General features: G+C 39.6%; 1 protein-coding gene across 6 annotated transcripts in view; it reads left to right on the forward strand.

Annotated features, from left to right (window-relative positions):
- Window positions 1–26,818, forward strand: part of APP (amyloid beta precursor protein) — a 287,239-nt gene that overhangs the window by 191,657 nt on the left and 68,764 nt on the right. For all 6 annotated transcript variants that reach the window (XM_058427839.1, XM_032174825.2, XM_032174826.2 and 3 more), the window contains 3 exons: window positions 5,371–5,445; window positions 6,178–6,336; window positions 26,183–26,311. In XM_058427839.1, coding sequence (XP_058283822.1) covers window positions 5,371–5,445; window positions 6,178–6,336; window positions 26,183–26,311 — 363 coding nt within the window. The remainder of the gene's footprint in view (window positions 1–5,370; window positions 5,446–6,177; window positions 6,337–26,182; window positions 26,312–26,818) is intronic.

Here is a 26,818-nt window from a genome sequence, read left to right on the forward strand (position 1 = left end):
CCAGGTACCAGACCACTAGGGACAACCTCATGCCCCGTCACCATTATTTGAACTAATCAGTCCTAACCCTGCCTACCCTGCTTCACTCATTCTTTCCATGAAAACCACAATAAAAGGCTCTTGCTCATGTTTTCCCCTCCTGACCAACCCTGGTACTTCCCATATGACCCTGCATGTAGTGGCAGGTACTGGCTTCTTGGGAGCTGTGAGTAACAAACTGTCCTTTCCGTGATAATCCTCTCCTGACCTCTTGGCCTCACCTGAATAATAAGAAAATCTACCCTTGAAAACATAAAACTAATAATGTATCTAGAAATACACAACACAGGTACTGTTTTTTGTTTGTTTGTTTTGTTTGTTTGTTTTGTTTTTTTGTTTGTTTTGCCTTAAGATGAATAACAATACTTGGATCTACTTTGGTATAATAACATAAAGAGGGAAAAAGCCTTATAATCACAATACTTTTGGCTCTGAAATATAATGTGCAGTTCTGGTGGTTGCCCATGATGAAAACCTAACAGCGAATTGAACTAGAAAGCTAGCCACAGGGAATTAGTAAATTTTCACCTGATGCCAAAGAAATCAGATTTTTCATTAGGAAAGACACAGGCACTGTTCCGAAAGCATTGGAGGACTATGAATCATACTTATTGCCACTGAAATGTCCTCCTTTGAATTTACATCCTATCTCCCTTCTTTATGAAGCTTTCAGAGGCTTCCTGTGCCCTCACAAATCCACGTCTGGGCACATGAAGTCGTAAAAAAAGAACAATGACAAAAATAAACACCGAATGCTCAGCCTGTCATTTTCAGCGCCTACCACTGTACCCTGACTCTGGTCTTCCTACCACCTCCTCCTTCTCAACGGCTACCCTTGCCTCCTGTACAGCGTCAAACAGCTGTTCTGATCAGGCTACTCTGCTCATCATCTGCTCATCTCATCTTGGGCTTCCCTTGGCCCTTGGCATTGACTTCTTCTGGAAATGCCCGCCCACTCTTCTTCACGCTGACACATCTCACCCATTCCTTACACCCCACTTCATGCTCAGAATGAGACAGGCAGTCATTGCTCTTACCTTTCATTTAATTCTAAATATTTGCTCCCCGGTTTTATTAGCGATCTCTGGACACACCTGCGTTATCTTTCCAGCTGGATAATAAAATCCCTTGTAGTACCTCTAAGTTCATGTAAGTCTTGCTAGCCTTGCATTTCATTCTTGGACCCACTTAGTCATTATTTTTTTTAAATTTTGTGTTTTTTTAATCCTGGATTTTTTCTCCTAGTATATCTTGTTCATTTTTGATCTTATTAAGAAAACTTATTTCAAATTCTCTGTTAGTTTTAGATGTGACAGGTCTTCATTAAAATAATACTTTAACTTTTAGCACATCTGTTTAACTAGTGACTTAGTTCATGAGTTTTGGTAGATTTTGTTCATCTTTTAGTCATCAGATATATCTGATATAACCTAAGAGATGTTATCCCAGAGCAGAGAGTGTTGTCTACTAGATTCCAGTGGTCATAGGAATGTGAGACACCTGAAATCAATATGTATCTTCATAATCTGTGGTGCTGAAATCTAGGGACTTTTCAACTTTAAACTTGCCTGCCTCTTAAATCTCTACTTAGTAGTAGTCATTTTCTCTGCATGAAACAGCCAAGTCTTTGAAGATTCGTAAATTCAAATGAAATTGATACCTTTGTGCCTGCAGTGGAAAATTGCTTTATAAGAATCTGTAGAGCCACTGCAAGGGCCGGGTCCTGAGAATTTTAAATTTTAAAAATTGTGCAGTTTTTTTTTTTATTTTTATTGTAGTTTTTGTTATATGTTTTCTTACGGAGTCTCGCTCTGTCACCCAGGCTGGAGTGCAGTGGCGCGATCTCGGCTCACTGCAAGCTCCGCCTCCTGGGTTCACGCCATTCTCCTGCCTCAGCCTCTCCGAGTAGCTGGGACTACAGGCGCCCGCCACCACGCCCGGCTAATTTTTTTGTGTTTTTAGTAGAGACGGGGTTTCACCGTGGTCTCGATCTCCTGACCTCGTGATCCGCCCGCCTCGGCCTCCCAAAGTGCTGGGATTACACGCATGAGCCACCACGCCCGGCCTGTTACATGTTTTCTTATAAATACAGAGGATTTGGGAATTTTTCATATTTTGGTTTGTTGTTGCCATTGTGGAGCATAACTCTAAACCTGTAGATTTTTGTTGCTAAACCTGTAGATTTTTGTTGCTATATGTCGTGACTAGCATCTAGTCAATGGAAATCAACAGCTGAACCATGTGTGAGCACTTTTATTACTAATAAGCTTACTGCTTTTAGTATATGCTTAAAATTAAGTCCTTCAAATTGAAAGCTGACCCAACTCATAGGTTTTTATTTCTTTTCCTTTTATTTTGAGATGGAGTCTTGCTCTATCACCCAGGCTGGAGTGCAGTGGCACAGTCTAGACTTACTGCAACCTGCGACTCCCTGGTTCAAGCGATTCTCCTGCCTCAGCCTCCCCAGTAACTGGGATTACAGGCACGTGCCACCACGCTCAGCTAATTTTTGTATTTTTAGTAGAGACAGGGTTTCACCATGTTGGCCAGGATGGTCTCGATCTCCTGACCTTGTGATCCGCCCGCCTCAGCCTCCCAAAGTGCTGGGCTTATAGGCATGAGCCACTGTGCCTAGGTTTTTATTTTTAAGATAAGCAGCAACATTTTAAGAGCGCCCCTTTCTCCTGTCACTAAATATAAATAAACTTAGCTCGCCTAATGAATTTTTTATTTTATAATGAAAAATTGGGTACCATAGGGTACAAAAACATGATCTTTAGAGCCACAGAGATCTTGGCTTATATTCTTCCCTCTCCCTTTTTCACCTGCATAGCCTTGAGCTGGTACCTTAACCTGGTTCATAAAATGGGATGGCCCTGGCTAATATCACAAGCTGTTGTGAGGAATCAATTAGATAGATTTTGTAAAGCACTTAATACAGGGTCAGCAGTAATGCTACTTGTTATCAGTCCCACAGTGAAATTCACTGTTCATAGGGAGATGGTCAGTCTACATATAGTGTGTATTCATTTGCAGTAGAGTCTTAGTGGGATGGTGCAGGTGATTTATTTATTTGTGGGGGTATAGGGTATTGTTAAATTGTTCTGAAAATCAAAATTTGAGTTAATTTCTATAGTAATGCTTATTTGCAACTCATTAGCTAAATAAATCTCTTTAATTATTTCATGGATTCCCCCAGCTTAAAGCTTAAAATCCAGTTTCTGAGTGTACGAGGTAAAATGGAAAAAATGTAAATGCAATATGGGAAATCAGTTGTCACATTGCAGTAGAACATTGAACTCCTATCTCAAACTAATTTTGAGATTCCTTCCTTGAAGAATTGTTGGTAGAGTACCACCACTGTGAACATTCCCAAAGCAGGAAATTGAAATATTTATATTGCAAGGCTTACCTCATCTATGAAGCAAAGATGGTCTTCCATATCCCCCTTGCCCACAGGTTCCCTTTATTGTTCTACATTAACTTGGTAGAATCACCAAAGCAGATGGGACAATATGTTTCTTTTCTTCCATGTTCTATTCTTGTTCATTGCAGCAGGGCATTTGTCCCAATTTTGCTGTGAACCTTCAGATTATTTTTGATATGCTTTTCAAGTGTAATGGAATATTTATTCCATCTTGTTTTCTCCATAGTTTTACAAAAACTACAAGAAGAAGCTAATTGCCTATCATATACAAAGAATGAATGCCAATGGACAATAAAATCTGTAATTAGGAACCCACACGGTGATTTGATGTGGTATTGTCTCATAGAAGTCTTCTATCTATAGTTATTTATTCCAAGCCTCTTTTTCTTTCCCATCTTGAAGTATGTTAGAAAAGTCTATTCTAAGTCTATTCTAAGTCTATTAAGACTAAATACCTACAAATAACAGGCTCTTATAATACAGTAGTCAAGTTTTCTCATGCTTTGGGAGTACACAGAGTATGCAAGTACACATCTGGCACCAAGCCAATATTTTGTTTCCTTGATCTATCTTTATTTTACCTAGTTCAGTTATGAGTTGCACTTCAAACAAATTCTACTTGTCATACACTTGAAAAGGCAGCTGTAGGTGGTAGGAAGTTAATATTTTCTTTGAACAACATACAGAGGTGCAGACTTACTTTTTGTATCAGGTTAATGAGTGAACTTCTCTCAGGGAAATCCAGGTGAACATCAAAGTTGAGAGCAGGAAGCATTGATTTCCTACAAAACACATTCACCTGATATCTTAGTCAGTTTGTGTTGCTATAATAGAGTACCCCAGCCTGGATAATCTGTAAAGAAAAAGAAGTTTAAAATTCGGCTCTCAGTTCTGCAGGTGGGGAAGTCCAAGAGCATGATGCTGGCATCTGTTGAGGACCTTCATGCTGTATCATATATGGTGGAAGGAAGAAGGGCAAGAGGAGGGCAAAACTCGGTTTTATAACAACCCACTTCTCACAATAAAAAACCCACTCCCCTCATAGTGATACTAATTTACTAATGAGGACAGAGACTGAATCACCTCTTACAGGACTTACCCCTCAACATTGTTGCATTGGGGATTAAGTTTCCAACACATGCTTTTTAGGGGATACATTCAAACCATAGCAGTTGGTTACTAAATTAGTGCTACTTGTAAAAAAATACATTTTTGCTGCATTCAGAATATTACATGTTTTCTTGGAGTTTTTGGAAGGACTTAGAGTAATCCTTGCTGTTCATGACTTAGGTCGGCAAGCTCAAAGGGCCTAAATTCCCCATCAGTTCTTTAAAGGGGCATAGGTCTTAATATATTACACAACAGAAGTCTTCTTTTTCTTCCCCCATTATGTACTGCTTTTCGGCATTGTATTCATGAGACACACACACACACATACACACACACACACACACACACAAAATGTCCTATTTTCTTTAAAGTCAAAATATACAGTTTAAAATGGTTTCAATTGCTTTCATAAGAGAGTAAAACTTATGTGTTCAGTTTAATATTGGAAGACCTTGTTCAGTTAGTGTATGCCTTCTATGAATAGTTGGTATTTGTTCACATCAAATAAAATGACTGTCACTCAGTTCTCAGGGGGGAAAAAAAGACCAACCTTGACTCAAAAGGCTATATTCCTGCAATAAATGTGAACATTTATGTTTAATATACTGCTGTGATTAATTATTTGTATCCTAGTGGGAGGTCAAATATTATTCAGATAGGAATGGGTATGTAATACATTTTTTAAATATCTAAAATGGCAAAAATAGAAGAAAAACATAATCATCCATCCTATTAAGTCTGTATTCAAAGGATGAACTGATGATTTTAAATTCAAATGTTTTCTTAATTTATAGGTCATGAGAGAATGGGAAGAGGCAGAACGTCAAGCAAAGAACTTGCCTAAAGCTGATAAGAAGGCAGTTATCCAGGTAAACCCTGAACCCATCTCCTACCAAACATCACATGCCAGCAGTCTGTTTAATGAGTGTCTACAGGTTTACCTGCATCTGCCAGCACCTCGGGTGTGATTGTTCATGGTCCCGTGAACTGCACCTGTTCTTAATCATTGTCTAGTAATTGAGTTGTTTAAATCCTGCCTTATATTTGCTCCCAATTATTTGAAGTTATAATTCATTGCCATAAAACTCACATTGTAACTTGCAATCTACTTTTTATTAATAATACATCTTTTCAGTCACTACAATCTTCTGCTGATTCTCCCTCCGGCAAAAATTATGAGAATTTGAATTTTTGACGGAAACCAGTCTCAAAATTACCTTAAGTAAACCGAGAGTTTATTATGGTCAATTACTTGAAGTACTTTTAGTAAGAGAGGGATTTTTTTTTAATATGTAATATAAGAGTTTCAAGAGTAGATATATTTATCCAACGTTATTATTAGTCAAATCAGTCTTCAGAGAGCCTATGAAATACTGATTTTCAATGAGAAAGTAGGTTTGATGAGGGTTGGAGAGTGCAAGAAAGTAAAGTAACCTATAAAACATGCAGAATTAGTCAAAATGTTGGAATGACTATGCAGTCTTTAGGATACTTTTTAGCACTAGAAGAAAATGGAATAGGATGTCTTTTTTAGAAGACTTGAAATTGCTGCTTCATCCTACTTGTTCAGTCCCCATGGACATATGTGTTTATGATGGCAGCATTTCCAGGAGAAAGTGGAATCTTTGGAACAGGAAGCAGCCAACGAGAGACAGCAGCTGGTGGAGACACACATGGCCAGGGTGGAAGCCATGCTCAATGACCGCCGCCGCCTGGCCCTGGAGAACTACATCACCGCTCTGCAGGCTGTTCCTCCTCGGGTAGGTCTCACTGCAGCCGAGTTCGCACTTCAGGTCACAGCACAGACAGTAAGGGTGGAGCACTGGGAACTGGAAGCCATACAAAAAGAATGAGGAGAAATGCCTTGAGCACTGTTATTCAGAGGTTCAACCCCTGTCTATTCCATCTTGAAGGTCAAAGGGTCACAGGGCAGCTACCTCCACAAGGTCATCTCTGCACAGCAGGCACTCACACTTCTCCACAGCGCAGCCAGACAGGACTCCAGGGACTCACATTGCAAGCCCTGACTTGATTTAATATTCCTGAGGTGGTGACAACCGATGGCATAGTTCAAGTTCGAACACAAAAGCTGGAAGGATGTCTTCCAGTCCCTTCGGGCTGCTATAACAGAATACCATAGACTGGGTACCTTATCAGCAACCGAAGTTTATTTTTCACAGTTGCAGAGGCTGAGAAGTCCAAGATCAAGACATTAGCAGATTTGGTTGTCTGGTGAAAGCTCACTTCCTGGTTCATAGAACTTAAATTTTTTTTATCTTTTATTTATTTTATTTTTGTTTTTGTTTGTATTTTGCTGTGTCCTTATATGGTGGAATGGGCAAGAGAGCTCTCTGGGGCCTCTTTTATAAAGGTACTAATGTCAATCTTGAAGGCTCTGCCCTTGTGCCTAATTGCCTCCCAAAGCTTTCACTCTCAGATAGCATCACATTGTGGCTTAGGTTTCAACATATGAATTGGGGCTGGGAGAGACACAAACATTCAGACCATAGCAAAGGATTTTAGAAGTAACCTTGCCCAGCCCCCTCATCGTGTAAGACTAAGGTCAAGGAAAGTTGAGATTTGGCTGAGTTGTAAGAATTTTTCGTGGACCGGAAGGAATTAGAACTCAAATTTCCGTCTCAGAGCAGTGGCCATATTCTCTGTGGGGAAGCATTTATCAGTCATGACATTAGCAATGATGAGGCTTATTCATGGTTTTCAGTGATCATTGCCCCAAAAAGGCTTGCTGAGTGCTACAGACATAGATGTCTTCACCGGCATTCTGTGGGAGAGCTTACTTGGAACGGAAGGAACATTCTGAGCATCAGTGTGTAATTTATGTCCACTTGTTCTTTTTTTTTTTTTTTTTTTAATGAGATGGAGTCTCGCTCTGTCGCCCAGGCTGGAGTGCACTGGTGAAGTCTCGGCCCACTGCAACTTCTGTCTCCTGGGTTCAAGCAATTCTCCTGCCTCAGCCTCCCAAGTACCTAGAATTACAGGTGTGCCACCACGCCCGGCTAATTTTTGTATTTTTAGTAGAGATAGGGTTTCAACATGTTGGCCAGGCTGGTCTCGAGCTCCTGACCTCAGGTGATCCACCCGCCTCGGCCTCCCAAAGTGCTGGGATTACAGGCGTGAACCACCATGCTCGCCACTTGTTCTTTCTGTTTGTCGTTGAGCGAGGGATATTGAAAGCTCTGCCTGTGATTGTGGACCAGGCCATTTTTCTAAACAGTGCTATCCGTTTTTATTTTGTATAGTTTGAGGCTGTGTTTTTAGGTGTGTAAACGTTCCAGGCTGTTTGGCCCTCTTTGAGCCTCCTCTTATGAAATGATCTTTTTATCCTTTGTAATGTTTTGCTCCGAAATCTACTTTAATATTAATAAAGCTATTCCAGCTTTCTTTTGATTAATATTAATGTGGTGCATTTTTCCATCCTTTTACTCTTATTGAACTTATTTGTCTTTATATTTGAAGTGTATTTTTTGTGGGCAGCGTATAATTGAGTCTTGTGTTTTCCTTTGGATTCGGAAGACCATGTGCACTGAATGAGGTTATGGATATGGTTGTGACTGAATCTGTCATCTTGATATTTGTTTGCTGTTTGTCCAGTCTGTTCTTTGTTCTTCTTTTTTCCTCTTTTTTTTTTGGATTACTTAGAAATTTTTTATGATTCTGTTTTATCTCTTTTGTTGGTTTGTAAGTTACAACTAGTTTGTTATCTTATGGTTTATCTCCTTTGTTGGTTTGTAAGTTATAACTAGTTTGTTATTTTACTGGTTGCTTTAGGCTTATAGAAAACATTCTAAACTTGTCACGATGATATTATGTCAGTTCAAGTGATATTATACCACTTCACAGATAGTATAAGAACCTTACAAAAAGTACTTCCATTTTTCCTCTCTCTCTCTCTAAGTGGTTGTTGTCATACTTTTTCCTTACTACATTGTTGATGTTTTTCTTTAAACAGTTATTTTTTAATGAGTTGTAAATTAAAAAAAAAAAAAACATGTTTACCTATGAAGTCTCCATTTTGGGTGCTGTAATTCTTTGTGCAGGTCCAGCTGGTATCATTTTCCTTCTGCCTGAAAGATTTCCTTTAAAATGTCTTAGAGACTGGGCTTGGGGGCTTGTGCCTGCAATCCCAGCAACTCAGGAAGTTGAGATAGAAAGATCACTTGAACCCAGGGGTTTGAGACTGCAGTGAGCTATGATTGCATGACTGCACTCCAATCTGGGTGACAAAGGCATCCCTGTCTCTTTAAAAAAAAAAAAAAGTTTGAGTGCATATAAGTTGGTGATGAAATCTTTTGCTTGGCTTTGACTGAAAATGTCTTTTTTTATACCTTTGGTTTTGAAAAATATTTTTGCTGGGTATAAAATACTGGATTGAGGTTTTTCTTTCACTGCTTGAAAGATGATACTCTGCTGTCTTATTTGTGTTGATATCTTTATTTCTCTATAAATAACGTGTCTTTTTTTTCTCTGTTTTTACAGTTTTCTCTATATCACTGGTTTTTAACAATTTAATTTTGATATGCCATGGTATAGGTCAATCTGCCCTTAATTCCATCTGGCCATTTTTCATCTTATCACCTCACATTACTGTAGTTGTCATATATAGAAATTTAACCTGGGCTCCCCCCAACACCCATAATATCGTCTGTATCTTTACTTAACTTTTGAACCTATGGAATACAGTTATTATATGAAAACTGTTTAAATATCCATGTTTGCTAATTCTAACATCTCTGTCAACTTTGAATCAATTTTGATTGCTTATTATTACATGTGGCATTTCCCTGTATCATTTTATGCCTCATAATGTTTTATTAAATGTCAGACGCTGAATTTAAACTTGTTGAATGCTAGGTGCTTTTGTAATATTCTTGAGCTTTTTTCTGTCACGTAGTTCAGTTACTTGCAAACAGTTTGATCCTTTTGAGCTTTGCATTTTTAGATTTGTTAGGTGGGATAGGAGCAGTTACCAGCCCAGGACTAGTTATTCCTTACTAGCGAGGCAAGACCCTTCTCAGTCATCTACCATGAATGTTAAGTTTTCTCACCTGACTCGTGGGAAGAGGCATTATTCCTGTCCCTGTGTGAACACCAAGCACTGTTAATGCTAATTCTTTTTGGTGATTTTCCCCCGGCCTCAGTTTCTTTCATATGCATGTACCCATCATTACTCAGCTGTATTCTCAAGGATCACTCTGCACATCTCTGGATTCTCTTTTGGAGCAGCTCTCTCCTCACCAATACCCTGTCTTGTGAATTCCGACTACCTTGGTCTCTCCACACACTTCATGTCCTCCACTCCGCCAGTCCTCTAGGCTCTGTGTGGGTTTCCCCATCTGAAGCCATGACCTGGAAATTCAGGGTCATGAGTTTGGCAGCTGTAAGTCCTCATTTGTTTCCCCTTTTCAGGAATCAGTGTCCTTCCCCTGATGTCTAATATCTTGCAGAAACGTTGTTTATGCCGGGTGCGGTGGCTCACGCCTGTAATCCCAGCACTTTGGGAGGCCGAGGCGGGTGGATCACGAGGTCAAGAGATCAAGACCATCCTGGCCAACGTGGTGAAACCCCGTTTCTACTAAAAATACAAAAAATTAGCCGAGTGTGGTGGTGCACGCCTATAGTCCCAGCTACTCAGGAGGCTGAGGCAGGAGAATCGCTTGAACCTGGGAGGCAGAGGTTCCAGTGAGCCGAGATTGTGCCACTGTACTCCGGCCTGGCGACAGAGCAAGACTCCATCTCAAAAAAAAAAAAAAGAGAAAGAAACACTGTTCATATGTGAATATATTGGCCAGTTATTGGTGGTTCAGGCAGGAGGGTAAATCCAGTTCTTCTCACTCAATCTTGGCTGGAATTGTTTGTGCATTTTATGCAACTTAACCAGAAAGTCACCCATTTGCACCGATTTTCCTCAACATTTTGATTTTTCTTTCTGTGGATAAAGTTCCAGTGCACAGAAAGCCATGAGGAGCCATTAAAGAGCTCGTGGCATTGTTCCAAGAAGTAAGATACTATTGACCCTGTTCTACCGATGATATCACTGCAACCTCGGGAGATGGAGTGGCTGGTTCAGGCTGACACTGCTGGGAAGAGACAGGGTAGAGCCACGAGTCACTGCAGTGCCTTCTCACTAGAACAAGCTTCCTCTCTGAACAAAGAGCTTTTGAAAAAGAATATTCATATTAGCGTTTTCATTTTCTATTTGCCAAAATTCTCTATCTTAGCAAGGCACTTGTCAGGAAATTTTTTTTTATATCTCTGCAGAACAAAAGTTCCTTGGTTCCTCTCTTTTTTGGAGAACACGCTTTCAGGAGAGGAGCTGTGTGCTCATTTGCCAGAGCAGGATAGGGTGGTGGGTGCTGAGACACTTGGGAAGCGTTCATAGCAGACACTTGGGAAGCATTCCAGCTGAAAGTCCAATCTCTGAAGTAAGATCTTTGCTAAATGGACATTGATGGGACTAAAAATAAGATGAGGACTGAATGGAGGCTTTCACAAATGTACATTTAAACCCTCAGTTTAGTCTCATCAGCCATCACAGGAAAGGCAGTGGCAAGAATGTTTGCCAAAATGTCATCTTTTATCAAAGGGGATAATTTTAGAGTGGTTGTAATTGTGCTTGTTGTGGGCCTCTGCATCGCTTCATATGGAATTAGACAACATGTGCATTTGAAAAAAAATTAAAAACTGGATTAGAAAGAAATATTTTACTGTCAAAAATCAGATCACTGTTGTTGATTGATCTAAGGATTCCTGTTAAATTCTTACCTCCGATTGATCTGTCTTTCTCTCCTTTCCCTCCCCTCCCTTTCTTTCTTTTTCTTTCTTTCTTTCTTTCTTTTCTTTCTCTCTCTCTCTTTCTCCTTCCTTCCTTCCCTCCCTCCCTCCCCCATCCCGTCCTTTTCTTTTCTTTTCTTTTCTTTTCTTTTCTTGGTCTTGTTCTTTCACCCAAGCTGGCATGCAGTGGCCCAGTCATAGCTCATGCAGCTCCAAACTCCTGGGCTGAAGCAATCCTTTTGCCTCAGCCTCATGAGAGTTGAGTCTACAGACGCTCCACCATGTGTGGCTAATTTTTAAAAATTTTTTGTAAAGACAGGGTCTCCCTGTGTTACCCAGGCTAGTCTTGAACTCCTGGCCTCAAGCGATCCTTTTACCTTGGCTTTTTAAAGTGCTGATATTACAGGCATGAGCCACCGTGACTCACCTTTAAATCTTTCCTTTGTAATAAAATGTGGCTGGGTGGTCACAGGCCTGGAGTCTAGGGGGCATTACTTGCCATTTTTGTTAAGTTACCATCTTTAGGTGTTCATTTAAGTTTTAATGTTGTATGGCTTGACCTGGCACTTAGGTCTGCACTTGGCAGGTACAAGAAAATTGTAAATCCCCTCTTCTTCTTTTTTTTTTTTTTTTTTTTTTTTTTTTTTGAGACAGAGTCTTGCTCTGTCACCCAGGCTGGAGTGCAGTGGCACGATCTTGGCTCACTGCAAGCTCCGCCTCCTGGGTTCACATCATTCTCCAGCCTCAGCCTCTCAAGTAGCTGGGACTACAGGTGTCCACCACCACGCCTGGCTAATTTTTTTTTTTTTTTTTTTGTATTTTCAGTAGAGACGGGGTTTCACCATGTTAGCCAGGTTGGTCTCGATCTCCTGACCTCTTGATCCGCCCGCCTCAGCCTCCCAAAGTGCTGAGATTACAGGCATAATTAAATCCCTTCTTGAGGACTTTTTTTTTTTTTTTTTTTGGAAGTATAATCCACATCAGGTACGCAAACTATAAAGGTACAGCTTGATAAATGATCAGAAAATGCATACACACATGTAACCACCATGCAGAGTCAACACAGAGACTATTACCAGCCCCCCGCAAAAGCCATCTTCTGCACCTTTGCAATCATTAGCCCTCCTGCACCCCAAAGATAACAGCTCTTTTGACTTCTGTCACCATAGATTAGTTTTTATATATTTTTTGAAATTTGTAGAAATGGGATTTTACAGCATGTTTTCTTTTGTGCCTGGTTTATCTTGGAAAATCTTGAGGACTTTTATACCTTCCTCTTGAAGACATAAATCCAGAGCTTGCTGGTGGTTGTCTGAAAAAGGTCACATCTTGTAATAGGAGTCATACATAAATATTTCTGAGATCTCCCTCATACTTAATCTCCGTGCCTGGGAAATGCAGACAACTGTATTCAGTAAATGTTATTTGAATATAAGTAAATAAAAAATGTTGTTTCTATAGATTCTGTAGATGTTACCACTTAGAATAATTATCTCTCTAACCCTTACCAAATTCTACCGTATATTCTCAGACTTTGCAAACATGGGATTCCAAAACAATGTGGATTGTTTTCGGTCTCTTTGAAGCTCAGATTTAAATCATACTTCTACTCAGTTTCTAAATCTAAACGTGGAAGTGTTATGAGATGTTGTTTTTGTGCAGCTAGAATTCCTTGTTCTACTAATGAATTTCATTTCGTGAGTCCCTGTGTCTGAGTATACTGTATGTTTCAAATTTCTGATTTAATTATGTACCTATAGGCAAATACACTGAATGGTCAACCTAAAAATGCATTATTTGACTCAAATTTGGAGTCATGCACGTGTATTTAAAATAAATACTTCGGGCTAGATGTGGTGGCTCACAGCTGTAATCCTGGCACTTTGGGAGGCTGAGGTGGGAGGATCCCTTGAGCCCAGGGATTTGAGACCACCCTAGGCAACATAGAAAGGCCCTATCTCTACAAAAAAAAAAACAACAAAAAAAAGATTTTTTTAATTAGCCAGGCATGATGGTGCGTGCCTGTAGTCACAGCTACTCTGGAGGCTGAGGTGGGAGCGTGAGCCAGGGAAGTCAAGGCTGCAGTGAGCTGTGATGGTGCCACCGCACTCTCCAGCCTGGACAACAAAGCAAGACCCTGTTCCAAAATTAAAAATTAAAAAGTGAAATAAATACTTGAAATATTACAATTATTCAAACAGTTGTTTTCCCCATGGGAAAAAAAAGTTGAGCAGAGCTGTGTCTTTGCACTCAGAAAAAACTCTTACTCTGTTGAAGGCTGGTTTCTCTTCTAAGCACCAACACCTTAACATTTTTACTTTCCTAAGACTGTCTTTGGAAAATCGAGGAGTTAGCACTTTTTCCCCCGGGAAAAATTAAATGCCTCGCCAGAGTTGCAGCGCAGGTGGTTAACTTCTGTCACCTTTGGAGGCCTGCAAGCTACCAGATTAAATACTTAAAGCTAAGCATTCATCATTTCTTAACCTGCCCTCTACAGTCATGCACTTCCTGCTTTTTACTTTGTCAGGGCTCGTCCTCAAGCTATTCATAGCTTCATGAAACAGGAACTAAATGCTGTCTGAGCCTTTCCTCTTGTAACTCTCAGGGTTCTACTTATCCTTCATAGACGGAAGATGATGATATGTCCTGACTGTTGAAGAGAAATTAGACTTAATGTGATCCTGTACAGTTAAACCAAAGGCTAGATGGGGATTTTTTATTTAAATCAACTTTCTTTTGTAGGCCTCGGTCTGGAAAACCTTAGCACCCCCTAATTCATAAGACTTGAACTGTTTCAAAGATGAGGGATACACAGCCAAACCTTTCTTTGTAATTCTGAGATTTTTGGTGTTTTTACAGATACTTAGTCTAAATCTTTCATTAGACAGTTATCATGATTATTGCTCTGACTTCAACAACTTTTGCATTTTCTAAAGGGAAGTGAGAATTAGGAAACATTTTCCTGTACATCTGTTTATCTATCCCAGTTGTGTTGTTTTGATTTTCTCAGTGTCTTACGATTGAAGCCATCTTATCCATACTAAAATTCATTTCATGCTTCTATCTGCTGCTTCACATTCAGGCTATCAGTTTAATTGAGCAAAAAAAAAAAAAAATGTTGGCAGTTTCTGTAGCATCGGCATCCTTCTTTGGTTTCTCATTTTTGAATGGTTCAGCCACATGTTAAATTTTGCTGAGATCTCTGGAAACTTCTTCACAGAATTCTTTGATAGAACATGAATTCTGTGAGACTCTTCATTAAAGAGCACGGTTTCATCACTAAGTTGAGATTTTGCTCAAAGCTATTTGGTAAATTCCAGCAGCAGAGCAATAAATGTTCAACAAGAAACCAGGGTAGAAATTAATGGGAGGTTTGTCACAGGTAAACAGGTGATGGCATGAGAAGGTTTTAACCACCTCATAAATAAATTTTTCACCATTATATGATGTGGATTGCAACTAAACCAAACTTTAACCAACATGGGTATTGGTGTAACTTTCTTTTCTAAAGCAAAAAAGAAATTGCGGTGCTAAACTTGAGCTTTTATATGATACTGCTAATTGCCCTTCACCCAACAAACCAATTATTTCTACTCATCACTTTTCGTTGCAAAAGAAATTATCTTATAAAATATATGTATATAGCATATATCTCCAAAGCAAATATGGGACATCTGTACCTCAATGTAACTGATAATAAATAAGTTAAAAATTATTTGCTGATTTCTTGGTATATGGAGAGATGAATATTATAATGTTTAAGATGTTTAAGGCATTCCACCAGTAGGTTTTGAATTTAATCAAAATTTTATAAAGCTAATCAGAATGGAATTAAAAGTTAAAAGACTGCCAGGCCAAAAAAATCATCTTTCAGAAAAGTAAATAATTGCTGTATACTTACATATTTATTATTTATTTGTTTGCCATCCATTTATTTTTACTTGAGTTCTGTATACATTGGTGAGCAAAGGGGAACTCATTAGCTTGAGCACTTCTAAGGGCAAACCCAATAACAGATAGTGGATGGGAAGGAAAATGGGAGAATTAGCATTTATTGAACAAAATCTTATAAACTATGCTGAATGGTATACATGCTCTTTCAGTAAAGCCACTCAGTACTATTACTTCCCTACCTTCTGAATGTTTACCAAGTTCAATAAAATCTTGCTACATACAAATGGGAAGTATGTAACAAGAGATACTGGTGGTTTCTGGTTTTAATTAAGTTACATGGAACATTAAGAAGTACATTGGAAAGGCATTAGCTTAAAAGCTGTCTTTTGCCACTGAGGCCATACTCATTACCCAGATTCCCTCCACAGTGGAACCCCGCTCAGTCACTGCCTTCAGAATGCAAATAGGTCTTCATAGGATGCTATTAAAACCCATAGCACCATATGGTTTTATGCTCTCCTTCTAGCAAACATACGTATTTTAATGTTAATATATATGTTCATTTTATCCTTGAGAACAAAAATGTATTATGAAAATATAAATATTTAGTTTTTGTAGACAAATAGTACATTATTTAAAGATCCAGTGGTTATTCACCAGCCTGGTGTGATTGATAGAGAACAGATGGGCAGCAAAGAATCATCGCCCGGGAAACATGTACGCATACACACGCAAACACAATCTCGCATAAGCTTTAAGGGGTTCATTCATTTTGTGAAGGTTGGCCATGGATACCAGTTTAAAGATGCTAGGTGATGTTTGGATTGTAAGTATCATCACCTTGAGTTTCCTTATATAAATGTTTTAAAATCAACAAAAAACTCAGAATTTCTAATAGGCCATAACACTGCCTAGGTGTAGGAAGAGGAGAGGGTAAAGTTAAACAAAATGCAAACGTACTTTTCTTTGAATAGGCTAACCAGTTAGAGGATGCATGAAGCAGGACCGCCATAGTCCAAGTACGAATATGCAAAATTAAAGCAGATTGCTGTAAATCTCTCTTAAAAAGTCAAGAATATGTCACAGTTGGCATTTTTCAGATGATCAGACCGTTTGACAAATCTTTGCAAGGGTCCGAGTTAGTTGAAAATATCTTTTATTTATGATTTCAGCAACAATGTGCGCTTTGCCTTCTGGGTTGTATTAATAATTCTGTTCATCATTAAGGGCTTACACATGTTTCACTGTTTGACTAAACAAAGCTCGAAGACATACAAGTCCAAACATTTTCTGTCCTTTCTGTACTCCCAGGTCAGAAGATCTTGGCTCTTTATCCATTCTGTGCTGAGTTTGTCTGAAAGCATGAATCATGGGGTTGTGTTGGTGCTAAATTTCAGTTCTATATGCTGCCTTCACTGATTTATGACTGTGGTCTGTACAACCAAAATAAATTATTTCTGAGACCTAGCAAAATACCCTGGAAAAAATTTATGAAACCTACCAGATTTGAAAAAAGGTCAGCCGGGCACGGTGGCTCACGCCTGTAATCCCAGCACTTTGGGAGGCCAAGGCGGGGGGGATCACCTCAGGTCGGGAGTTCGAGACCAGCCTGACCAACATGGAGAAACCCTGTCTCTATGAAAAATACAAAATTAGCTGGGCATAGTGGCGCATGCCTGTAATTCCAGCTACTCAGGAGGCTGAGGCAGGAGAATCACTTGAACCCGGGTTGCGGTGAGGGGAGATCACCCCATTGTACTCCAGCCTGGGTAACAAGAGTGAAACTCCATCTCAGAAAAAAAAAAAAAAAGAAAAGAAAAAAGGTCACAAAGTGATGAAAGAATTAAAACAACTCCTATTTTCTACCTTTTATAATATAAACTCCTGTCTTTACTTCCCAGGTTTGCCATCTTTATAACCTGTAACTAGGAGCAAGTGATTTAATAAAGGGATTCCTCCTACTCCGTCTGCAAATTGGAGTTAATTTTTCTCGTCTTTCTGCAATTACTGTTGTTCTAGCTTTTGTTAGCCATAATTAGAAAAGCAAAAGGATTCATTGAAAGTTGAGACAAAATTGTGAAGTAGGAAGATGTCTTCCTCCCTAAGAGGAGAAAGATTGTTAGGGGAAGTACATGGAGGCTTTGGTGACACGTCCCTATGAGGAAGTGATCTGCTTCCACGGGAAAGAGAGAACAGATGATAGATGACTCCTAGATGCTCCTGCGTCATGTTCAGTACAAAATCAGAGCCGCATCAGCAAACCGGATACCCTGGGAAGGAACATTGGGATAACTCCTTGGCCATAAACGAAAGTTTTGCTCTGGCCTTATGAACTAAGTGGATTAATAGAGATTAGTTGTTCAATATCCTTCCATCTAATGCATCCATATTGTTAAAACTTAAGAAACACCAAAGGGGGAGAGTGTGAGAATCTACTGCCATTTTCTTCATTGCTTCATTCAAGACTTCTGTGTCCAACTTGGCATGGGATTATCATTTGCCCTTTTATATTCACCTTAAACTACAAAGATCATTTGTTTGCCTTTCTGAAGAAAGGAAGGTAGATAAATTTTGCAGTGGACTTTAAAAATTTAGCTCAACTCCTGGCATTAAAGACCATAAAGGGGGTTGTGATTCAGAGGTTCCCGTGGCAGTTTCCCCAAATGTTACGTTTAACTAAGATCATCTCAAGCACAGAGAGATGTAACTCTCTAAAGTGTGATTTTTAAACCTGCACACGGAGATTTTCTACATTTTATATGCTCAAGATTTCTTGAAATCCAAGGTGTAAAACTGTGAAAATAATAGTTCTGAACCTATTTATGAAAGCAGGAGAGAATTGCTTTGTTCAGTTTTGGAAACCACCAGGGTGCAATTTAATGGTCCAGGAGAGGGTTTTCTGTGACCTGGAAAGGTTAGGGTGATTCCCGTACAGTGAGTCATTTACTTCCTTCTTGACAAGATTATGCCCAGGGCTTTTAAAGGCTCTTGACAGTTCACTGCCTTCCATAAGAAACGGGTTTAAGGCACAAGTGTCTATTATGATAAGATGCCAGATTTCTAGATCAAGCATAAAGCTATGGAGTGGGACAATAGGACTTAATAATTTTAATACACTTCCCACGTGAACTGTCAAGTAATAAGCTACATATTCAGACGTGACTGGCATTGAGTCATCCTGCCATTAGTCAAATGTATGAGACTTTTCCCAAGTCCCAGTAACACCAAATTTGAGAAATCATATAAAAGAAAAATGAAAAAGTAAATATGTCTAAGAAATGGGGAAATTAATAAAAAATGTGCTAGCGCCGGAGGCGGTGGCTCACGCCTGTAAATCCCAGCACTTTGGGAGGCCGAGGCAGGTGGATCACCTGAGGTCAGGAGTTTGAGACCGGCCTAGCCAACATAGTGAAACCCCATCTCTACTAAAAATACAAAAATTAGATCGGTGTGGGGGTGCACGCCTGTAATCCCAGCTACTCAGGAGGCTGGGGCAAGAGAATTGCTTGAACCCAGGAGCTGGAGGTTGCAGTGAGCTGAAGTGGAAGTGCACCACTGCACTGCAGCCTGGGTGACAGAGTGAGACTCCATCTCCAAAAATGTGTTAGCTTTTATCAGGAAAGGCCATTAAATTTTCTTCAATATTACTGACATCAATTTGACATCAAACTGTAAGAACACAATATGTGAGATCTTTTGAAATTAATGAAATGAATCTTCTTTTTGAGACGAGTTTGTACATGCTATGAAGTCCATTAAATATTTTCTGGGAAGAGTTCCCAAGTAAAACTACTTTCTAAAGTACCCAAGCACACTGTATAGATAAATCAAGTGGGTTTAGTAGTATCAATATTTCTATGAAAATTGGGAAGGCCACTATTCTGAGTAGAGAGGTGCTTGTTTTCTACTTGAAGACTATGAAGGATATTCTGCACTACCGGGCATATTTCTGAAATTGTATCTAGCTGTAGGTTACTCATTAATTTAATTAACAAACATTTATTAGCAAACAAATTGTGGCAGGAATTGTGCCTAGAGGTAGAAATACGTTACACTCTTGTTTCCAGAGAGGAAAATGAGTAATGTTCTAAAATGTAAATCTTATGTTTCTCTTTCCTCTTGCTGTAAATGATGTCTAAGCCATTTCAGTAGTGCCTATTCTTAATCCTTTAATAAATTATTTTGAGTGATTTTTTAAAAGGCAGTGTGATTGTGAGGTGAGTTTAGTACAAATTTAAAAGTGCCACATCAGTTGCAAACAGACAGCACGTAATTATGAGCTAAACACTGTTTCAGAAACAGTAGTGACAATAAATAGGATTCGGTATAATTAGTCCTCCTGGGACAGATCTCTTCCTCTGTTCTTTGCCATATAGTTTAATAATAAGATTAGCCATCTAATGCCAGTATAACCAGACTGTGGTATTAATACACAGAAAAATTACTGCTAGTAACAGAAGATTTAAAGACATGAGGGTGATCCGGATTATATGCCTGCAGATTTAAAAAAAAAGTTTTTAAAACTCTCCTTATCAATATCCTTTTCTTGAGTCACTGAATTCTTATGTTTTTCTGATCATATGAATAACCCATCTTAAATATGAACATTGTGACAACAGTAATAGCAATTACTTTAAGAGAATATGTTTCTATAGAGATAACAGAGGGGTTTTTTCCCTACCATTCCTGTATGAAGGTTTGTGTGTTTTTAATTAAAATTTTAAGAAATTCATCTTTGTCCTAGCATAATAAACCTCACTAGACAATCAGGAGACCTTGTTATTCTTAGATACATTATTATAGCTCTAGAAATAACAAATGTTAAGCCTGGAAGATTTGTATTTTGGCCAAAAGTTGTGAGGGCAATTATTTATTTATTTGAATGAAATATGCATGAATCATATATCAAAAGGAGGGAGGTCTTTTTTTTAACCTAAACAAAAATGTGAAAGTATAGGGAACTGTTACCTCTGTGAACCCAGCAAATCTGAGACAGGTCTCAGTTAATTTAGAAAGTTTATTTTGCCCAGGTTGAGGATGCACCTGTGACACGGCCTCAGGAAGTCCTGATGACATGTGCCCAAGGTGGTTGGGACACAGCTTAGTGTTATACATTTTAGGGAGACATGAGGCATCAATCAATATATATAAGAAGTACATTGGTTTGGTCTGGAAAGGCAAGACGGCTTGAAACCAAAAGCAGGAAGGCTGGAAGTCGGGAGGGGCCTTCTAGGTCAGAGATAGGTGAGATGAACAGTTGCATTCTTTTGAGTTTCTGATTAGCCTCTCCAGGGGAGACAATCAGAGTGAGCAGAGCAGTTGGCCCTAAGCAGTTCCCAGCTAGACTTTTCCCTTTAGCTTAGCAATTTGGGGGCCCCAAGAATTATTTTCTTTTTACACCTCTGTTTTTTCTTTCTTAACTAAAAATAGTATTTGTTTCTGAGGGATAGAGATAACTACTGTTTTATTTGGTATGGTTTATTTGCCTACTGTCCAACAAAGAAGCTAATCTGATTTTGTTTTCATTTCCAAGCATGATTCCTAGAGATGTGTTTAGGTGGCCAAATCAATGAAGCAGAACCCTGTAATTCATTTATTGGGAGATACCCTAAGGTCTTCCTGAATTATCTGATGTTGCCAGGCTTTGCTTATCCAGTAGGCATTAGGAAGAAAAGGCTTGTGTTTATGTAGATGCACACACAATGCGCTTCTCAGCTCACATAAACAGTGAAGGGGTTTCCCAGGTCTCATTATCTCTGGAGGAGCTGAGGCCTGGGGAATCCTGAGAGCCTCCTTTGCTACTCTGTTATTGTGGCAGGCCAAATCTCACTAATGCAGACCTCCATAACAACTGTTTCAGTACTGACTGAGTGGTTAAGTTAAATACTAAAAGCTAAAAAACGCCAGTGCCCTTATACAAAGGCTGGAATGTAACAAAAGCCCACCAAGAGTTTTGCCCAGGCCTTTCCTGGCAAAACCGAGGAATTCTTAACAGGACCCATTTAGGATTAACAAGTTTTATTGGGAGTCTGAAGAAACTCTCCAGGCCTCCACAGACAAGTTTACCGGGGGTCTGAAGGAACTCCCCAAACCTCCCTGATTTAGCAGGAGACAAGAGTAATCACCCCAGCACCTAGACCCATGTAGATTAAGTAAATTTACTGAGACTCCAGAGGAAGGTCTTCAGGACTCAGACCTTAGTTATGGATTAAAAGAAGTTAATCACTTATGTCTTGAGATGAATGCACACTTACACGTAGACATATAGCTCAGAAGGCATAAAAGCTCTGGAAAACTTTGTAATTTTGAGTTGGTCTGGCACTAATTTCCAGGCTGTCTCCCTGTAACAGGTTACAGAAATAAAAACTCTCTTCCTCCCAGTTCATCTGCATCTCGTTATTGGGCCATAAGGTATAGTGGCCCGACCCTCATTTCAGTCCAGGAACATTATTATCAAACTCTGGGGATTTTCAGGGTGAGTTAGGAATATATTTTGAAGGAGAATGGCAGTATTAAATGAGATCAGCAATTGAAAACATGCGAATACATTCACCATTTAATTATCCGTCTCAATAGAAGATAAGGATGAATTTAGCACTAGAAACCATGAAAGTCACAAAAGCCTAACTTTTTAATACCTTGAATCACTTTCCAGTAATCCTAATCCTTTATCCACATTGATAGAGGACATTCCTATCTTGCTATTTCTTCTCCCCACACATTAGCTTAATAATTAGCTAAATAATTTTATGCATTAGCTAAAGAATAATGGAACTCCAGAAACCCAGGACAGTAATTGAGAGACTGAACAGCTAAATCTGAACCTTCTGCACAATTAAAGGAGCCGATGTTAGCATGGCCCACAGAATATTACCTGCACTCACAAGAACTAGAAAGTCAGGCAGTTACTCCTGGAACAGACTGTCTTTTCTAACCATACACTTATTTCTTTGTTTTTAACTTTGTTTTCGTTTGTTTGTTTGTTTGTTTTTGAGACGGAGTCTCATCCTGTCGCCCAGGCTGTAGTGCAGTGGTGGAATCTCAGGTCACTGCAACCTCCGCCTCCCGGGTTCAAACAATTCTGCCTCAGCCTCCCGAGTAGCTGGGACTACAGGCGCCCACCACCATGCCCGGCTAATTTTTGTATTTTTAGTAGAGACAGGGTTTTACCATGTTGGCCAGGCTGGTCTGGAACTCCTGACCTCGTGACCTGCCTGCCTCGGCCTCCCAAAGTGCTGGGATTACAGGCGTGAGCCACCGCGCCTGGCGTGTTTTTAACTTTGTAAGTTGCTTTGTAGAAGTATCTAAAGCTTGGTCCATTTTAGATTCTCCTTGAAGGGCCAGATCACAAAGTGATTAGGAGAAGAGGCTCTGGAGCCAGGCAGTGAGACTAACCCATTCTCAATCTAACACTAACTAGCTGTGTAATCATGGGCCAGGGATGTAGCCTACATAACCACCATCTCCTTTGTGCTTCATGCTTCACCAATAAGGTGGGAAGATGAGATGAAGATTTGATGAGTTACCAGCAAAAAGCATTTAATATACTGTCTCATTCAGAAGCAGTCAATACACATTGAACTCTTATTACTTAGAGGAAAGAAAGGGGTCAATGATTTATAGATGAGGCCTGAGTGAAAGAAATAAATGTGTATTGAGTATCAGCAATGGACTATGCATCATGCTGGGTAACTATCACTGAACACATTTAATCTGCAAATACTATCTGAAAGATACTGCCATCTGAATTGCATAGATGGGAAAAGTCAAGGCTTTCGTGTTTATTTTTAAACGTATGTTAACATGAATAATTAATTGGCCAACCGCGGTGGCTCATGCCTGTAATCCCAGCACTTTGGGAGGCCAAGGCGGGCAGATCACGAGGTCAGGAGATGGAGACCATCCTGGCTAACACGGTGAAACCCCGTCTCTACTAAAAATACAAAAAAATTGGCTGTGCGTGGTGGCACATGCCTGTAGTCCCAGCTACTCAGGAGGCTGAGACAGGAGAATCGCTTGAACCCAGGAGGCGGAGGTTGCAGTGAGCCGAGATTGCACCACTGCACTCCAGCCTGGGAGACAGAGCGAGATTCCATCTCAAAGAATAATAATAATAATAATAATTAGTGGGAACATAATTCTGTTTGTGGTGATAGGAGAAGAAAAAGGGAGATCCAGATGTTGGTTATCAGAAATGACCTGCACCTTCTCTAAATTGAAATTTAGCTTGAAGTAGTAATGCCAAGGCCAGCCTGGGGCCATAGCATCCTGGTGCACCTGCTTGTTGGTGACAGTCCTTTTAGGACAAAATATCTTACAGAAATTATGATGAAAAACAGTTCTTACAGTTTTTTTGTTTGTTTTTGTTTTTAAATTAAAAGACAGGCTGTTATTCTCTTTCCCAGGCTTGAGTACAGTCGTGCAATCAGGGCTCACTACAGCCTCAACCTCCTGGGTTCAAACAATCCTCCTGACTCAGCTTCCCAAGTAGCTGGAACTGCAGGCGTGTGTCATTGCACCTAGCTAATTTTTAAAATTTTCTTGTAGAGACAGGTTCTTGTAATGTTGTCCAGGCCGGTCTCAAACTCCTGGCTGCAAGTGATCGTCCTGCCTTAGACTCCCAAAGCAATCCTTACTTTTTTAATTGAAGTGCTTTTTTTTTTTTCTTATTTAAACTCTTTAAAGAAAAATTCAAATCCTTTACGAGGGAGAAAAATGAAATAGAGCAACTAAGAAAGCATCCATGAAGGCCAGGAAGGAACATCATGATTAAATGCAATTAGTTGCAACCCCTTCTGTCTCCAGCCTTGGATGTATAATGGTAACAGAACTAGAGAGATTTTTTTTTGTTGTTGTTGTTGTTGTTGTTGGAGACGGTGTCTCACTCTGTCGCCCAGGCTGGAGTGCAGTGGCGCAATCTCGGCTCACTGCAAGCTCCGCCTCCCGGGTTCACGCCATTCTCCTGCCTCAGCCTCTCCGAGTAGCTGGGACTACAGGCGCCCGCCACCACACCCGGCTAATTTTTTTTTGTATTTTTAGTAGAGACGGGGTTTCACCGTGGTCTCGATCTCCTGACCTCGTGATCCACCCGCCTCGGCCTCCCAAAGTGCTGGGATTACAAGCGTGAGCCACCACGCCCGGCCTAGAACTAGAGAGATTTCTAAGACCTTGGTGCTTAATAACAAGCAGGCATCGAGGGTGGTTGTGCAAGATCCTGATCACACAACTCTGCATATCAAATATCCTTCACAATCAACAAGAGTCAGCCTTTAATCTGTGATGTTTTCAAATGTTCTTTTTTTTTTTAATTCACATATATAACCTATCCTCTTTTCAATATATAGAGATATAGCTTATCAGTCACTACCTCTTTTACTACTTTTCTGAGATTTAAAAGGTCATCCTCTGATTTGTAAATTCAACCAGATTTCACGGTACAGATGAGAGTTGTAATGATATATTGCCAAGAACTGTTACAGGCTGTGATGTCTGTCTTTCTGGGGATTATGGAGAAGCGCATTTCTTTTAGGCAAAAAGAAAGAAGGCAGATGAGTGCAAGTTTGTTTTATTTTTATTGTGTGTATGTATTTGTTTTCTCAAGTATGGGGCATGGCCTCTGCGGCAGCCATTCACCAAGCAAATACAGAGCACCCTCTGGGTCAGGCACTATGTTATTGGGGTTGCAAATAAAGAAAAAGAAGACCAAATCCAGTCCTATGGATCTCACATTAAAGAAGGGAGTAAGAATCATAGATAATTTAATAAGTTGAGTTAGGTACATTAATGGGGATTTGCACAGTATTTCATAGGAGCACAGAAGAAGCCTACCTCGTTCCACCTGAGATGGCAGGGAGATGGCTCCTAAGTTAACTAAGCAAAAGGGGAAGGAGAGGCAGATCCCATAGAATATGGATAACACAGCAAAAGCCCCATTACCCCCCACCCCACCACCACACACACCATCTCTGGAATAAATTTTGTACCTTCCAACTGGTTTTCAGGGTACTCATGACACATGGGTTAATAATAACTAGGTTTGCCCAAATGACCAAAACTCTATTCCTGACATGAATTTTCACAGCTGGTTTTTTGTTTGTTTGTTTTAATGTAGAAGAAATGTGTCTTTGGAAATCATTTTACAAAACCATATAATGGAATGCATTTAGCGATGAAATTGTTGAAGACCAGGGAACCTTCGTCCTTAGTTTTTATTAGGATGGGTGTTTTCAGGTAAAACTAAAATAAAAAATGAAGTGGAACCAATTAGAAAGAAAATAGGAGCACTTAAGACAAAATGTATTGTTGCTGAAAGAATTAGAATCTGATAGCTCAGAAAGAACTTAATTAAATTTCAAAGTAAAATAAATACAATTTAGCAATGGCCTTTCTCCTGGAAAAACATAATGTCTCTTACAGCTCAGTTACTCCTTGGCTTACAAAATAGTGGTTAAATTTCCTGTTTTTCTCATATTGATTATCGTATATTACATGTTACTGGTGATGGGATTATCTGTGTGACGTTACCTCTGGTCTTCAGAATGTGCACGTAGCAATGTAGTCTCACATATGCCCCTGTATACTTGGGTGGGAAAAGAGAAGGACCTAACTTAACCTGACAGACCTCAAATCTATTCTCTTTCTATAGCAGAATACTCCTATTTAAAAAGAAAATGTTGAGTAAGGAGGACAATCACCACATATGTCGAGAATGCTAAATGCTCTTGTGGAAGTGAAAAGCAGCCGATCTAAGTAATTACCCATTAAGAAAGGAGTAGGAGTTTAGAAGGGAGACCTGCAGAAAGATGATTCCCAGTGCGTTCACATCACCGGATGCATTAGTGGAACCTCTAACCCAACGCCAATGCAAGAAGCAGTGTTTTGCACAAACTTGAAAAAGAGTTTTTCATTTTCCTCCCACAGCCTCGTCACGTGTTCAATATGCTAAAGAAGTATGTCCGCGCAGAACAGAAGGACAGACAGCACACCCTAAAGCATTTCGAGCATGTGCGCATGGTAGATCCCAAGAAAGCTGCTCAGATCCGGTCCCAGGTGAGCGCGGGGTCTAATCATCTTCTGCAGCTTTGACAATCCAGGATTCTTGCTTCTTGGGTTGATGACAGGATCCCAGGCATTCTCCAAGCACCTATAGGTGGTTTCTCTATGGCACGGTTTAACTTCTGGTAAATTCTAGAAGCTTGTCTTAGAGCAGTATGTGGTTTGGCATTTTCTCAGTTATGAAAATAACAAGAAATGTAAAAATCTTAACAGTCTACTGCTAACTGCTAAGGAACTGATTAAAACCAATGACTAAAATGAGGAAAACAAAAGTTGTATAAACTAAAACCTTGAAAACTGGCTCAACTAAAGTATGGCATCATAAACCTACCGCAATATTGAGATTTTATGTGAGCCTAAGTGAAGCCCAGTAATAATGTATTTTATACTCCCCGGTTCCCAAAGGCTGAAAACTGGGATCTACCTTAGGAAATCTGAAACTTTACATTTTCTTGAATGGAAGAGTTAAAAATATATATACAGTTAGCATGAAATAGCCAA

The sequence above is a fragment of the Hylobates moloch genome, unplaced genomic scaffold (genome assembly GCF_009828535.3).
Source record: "Hylobates moloch isolate HMO894 unplaced genomic scaffold, HMol_V3 SCAFFOLD_14, whole genome shotgun sequence".
Classification (NCBI taxonomy): domain Eukaryota; kingdom Metazoa; phylum Chordata; class Mammalia; order Primates; family Hylobatidae; genus Hylobates; species Hylobates moloch.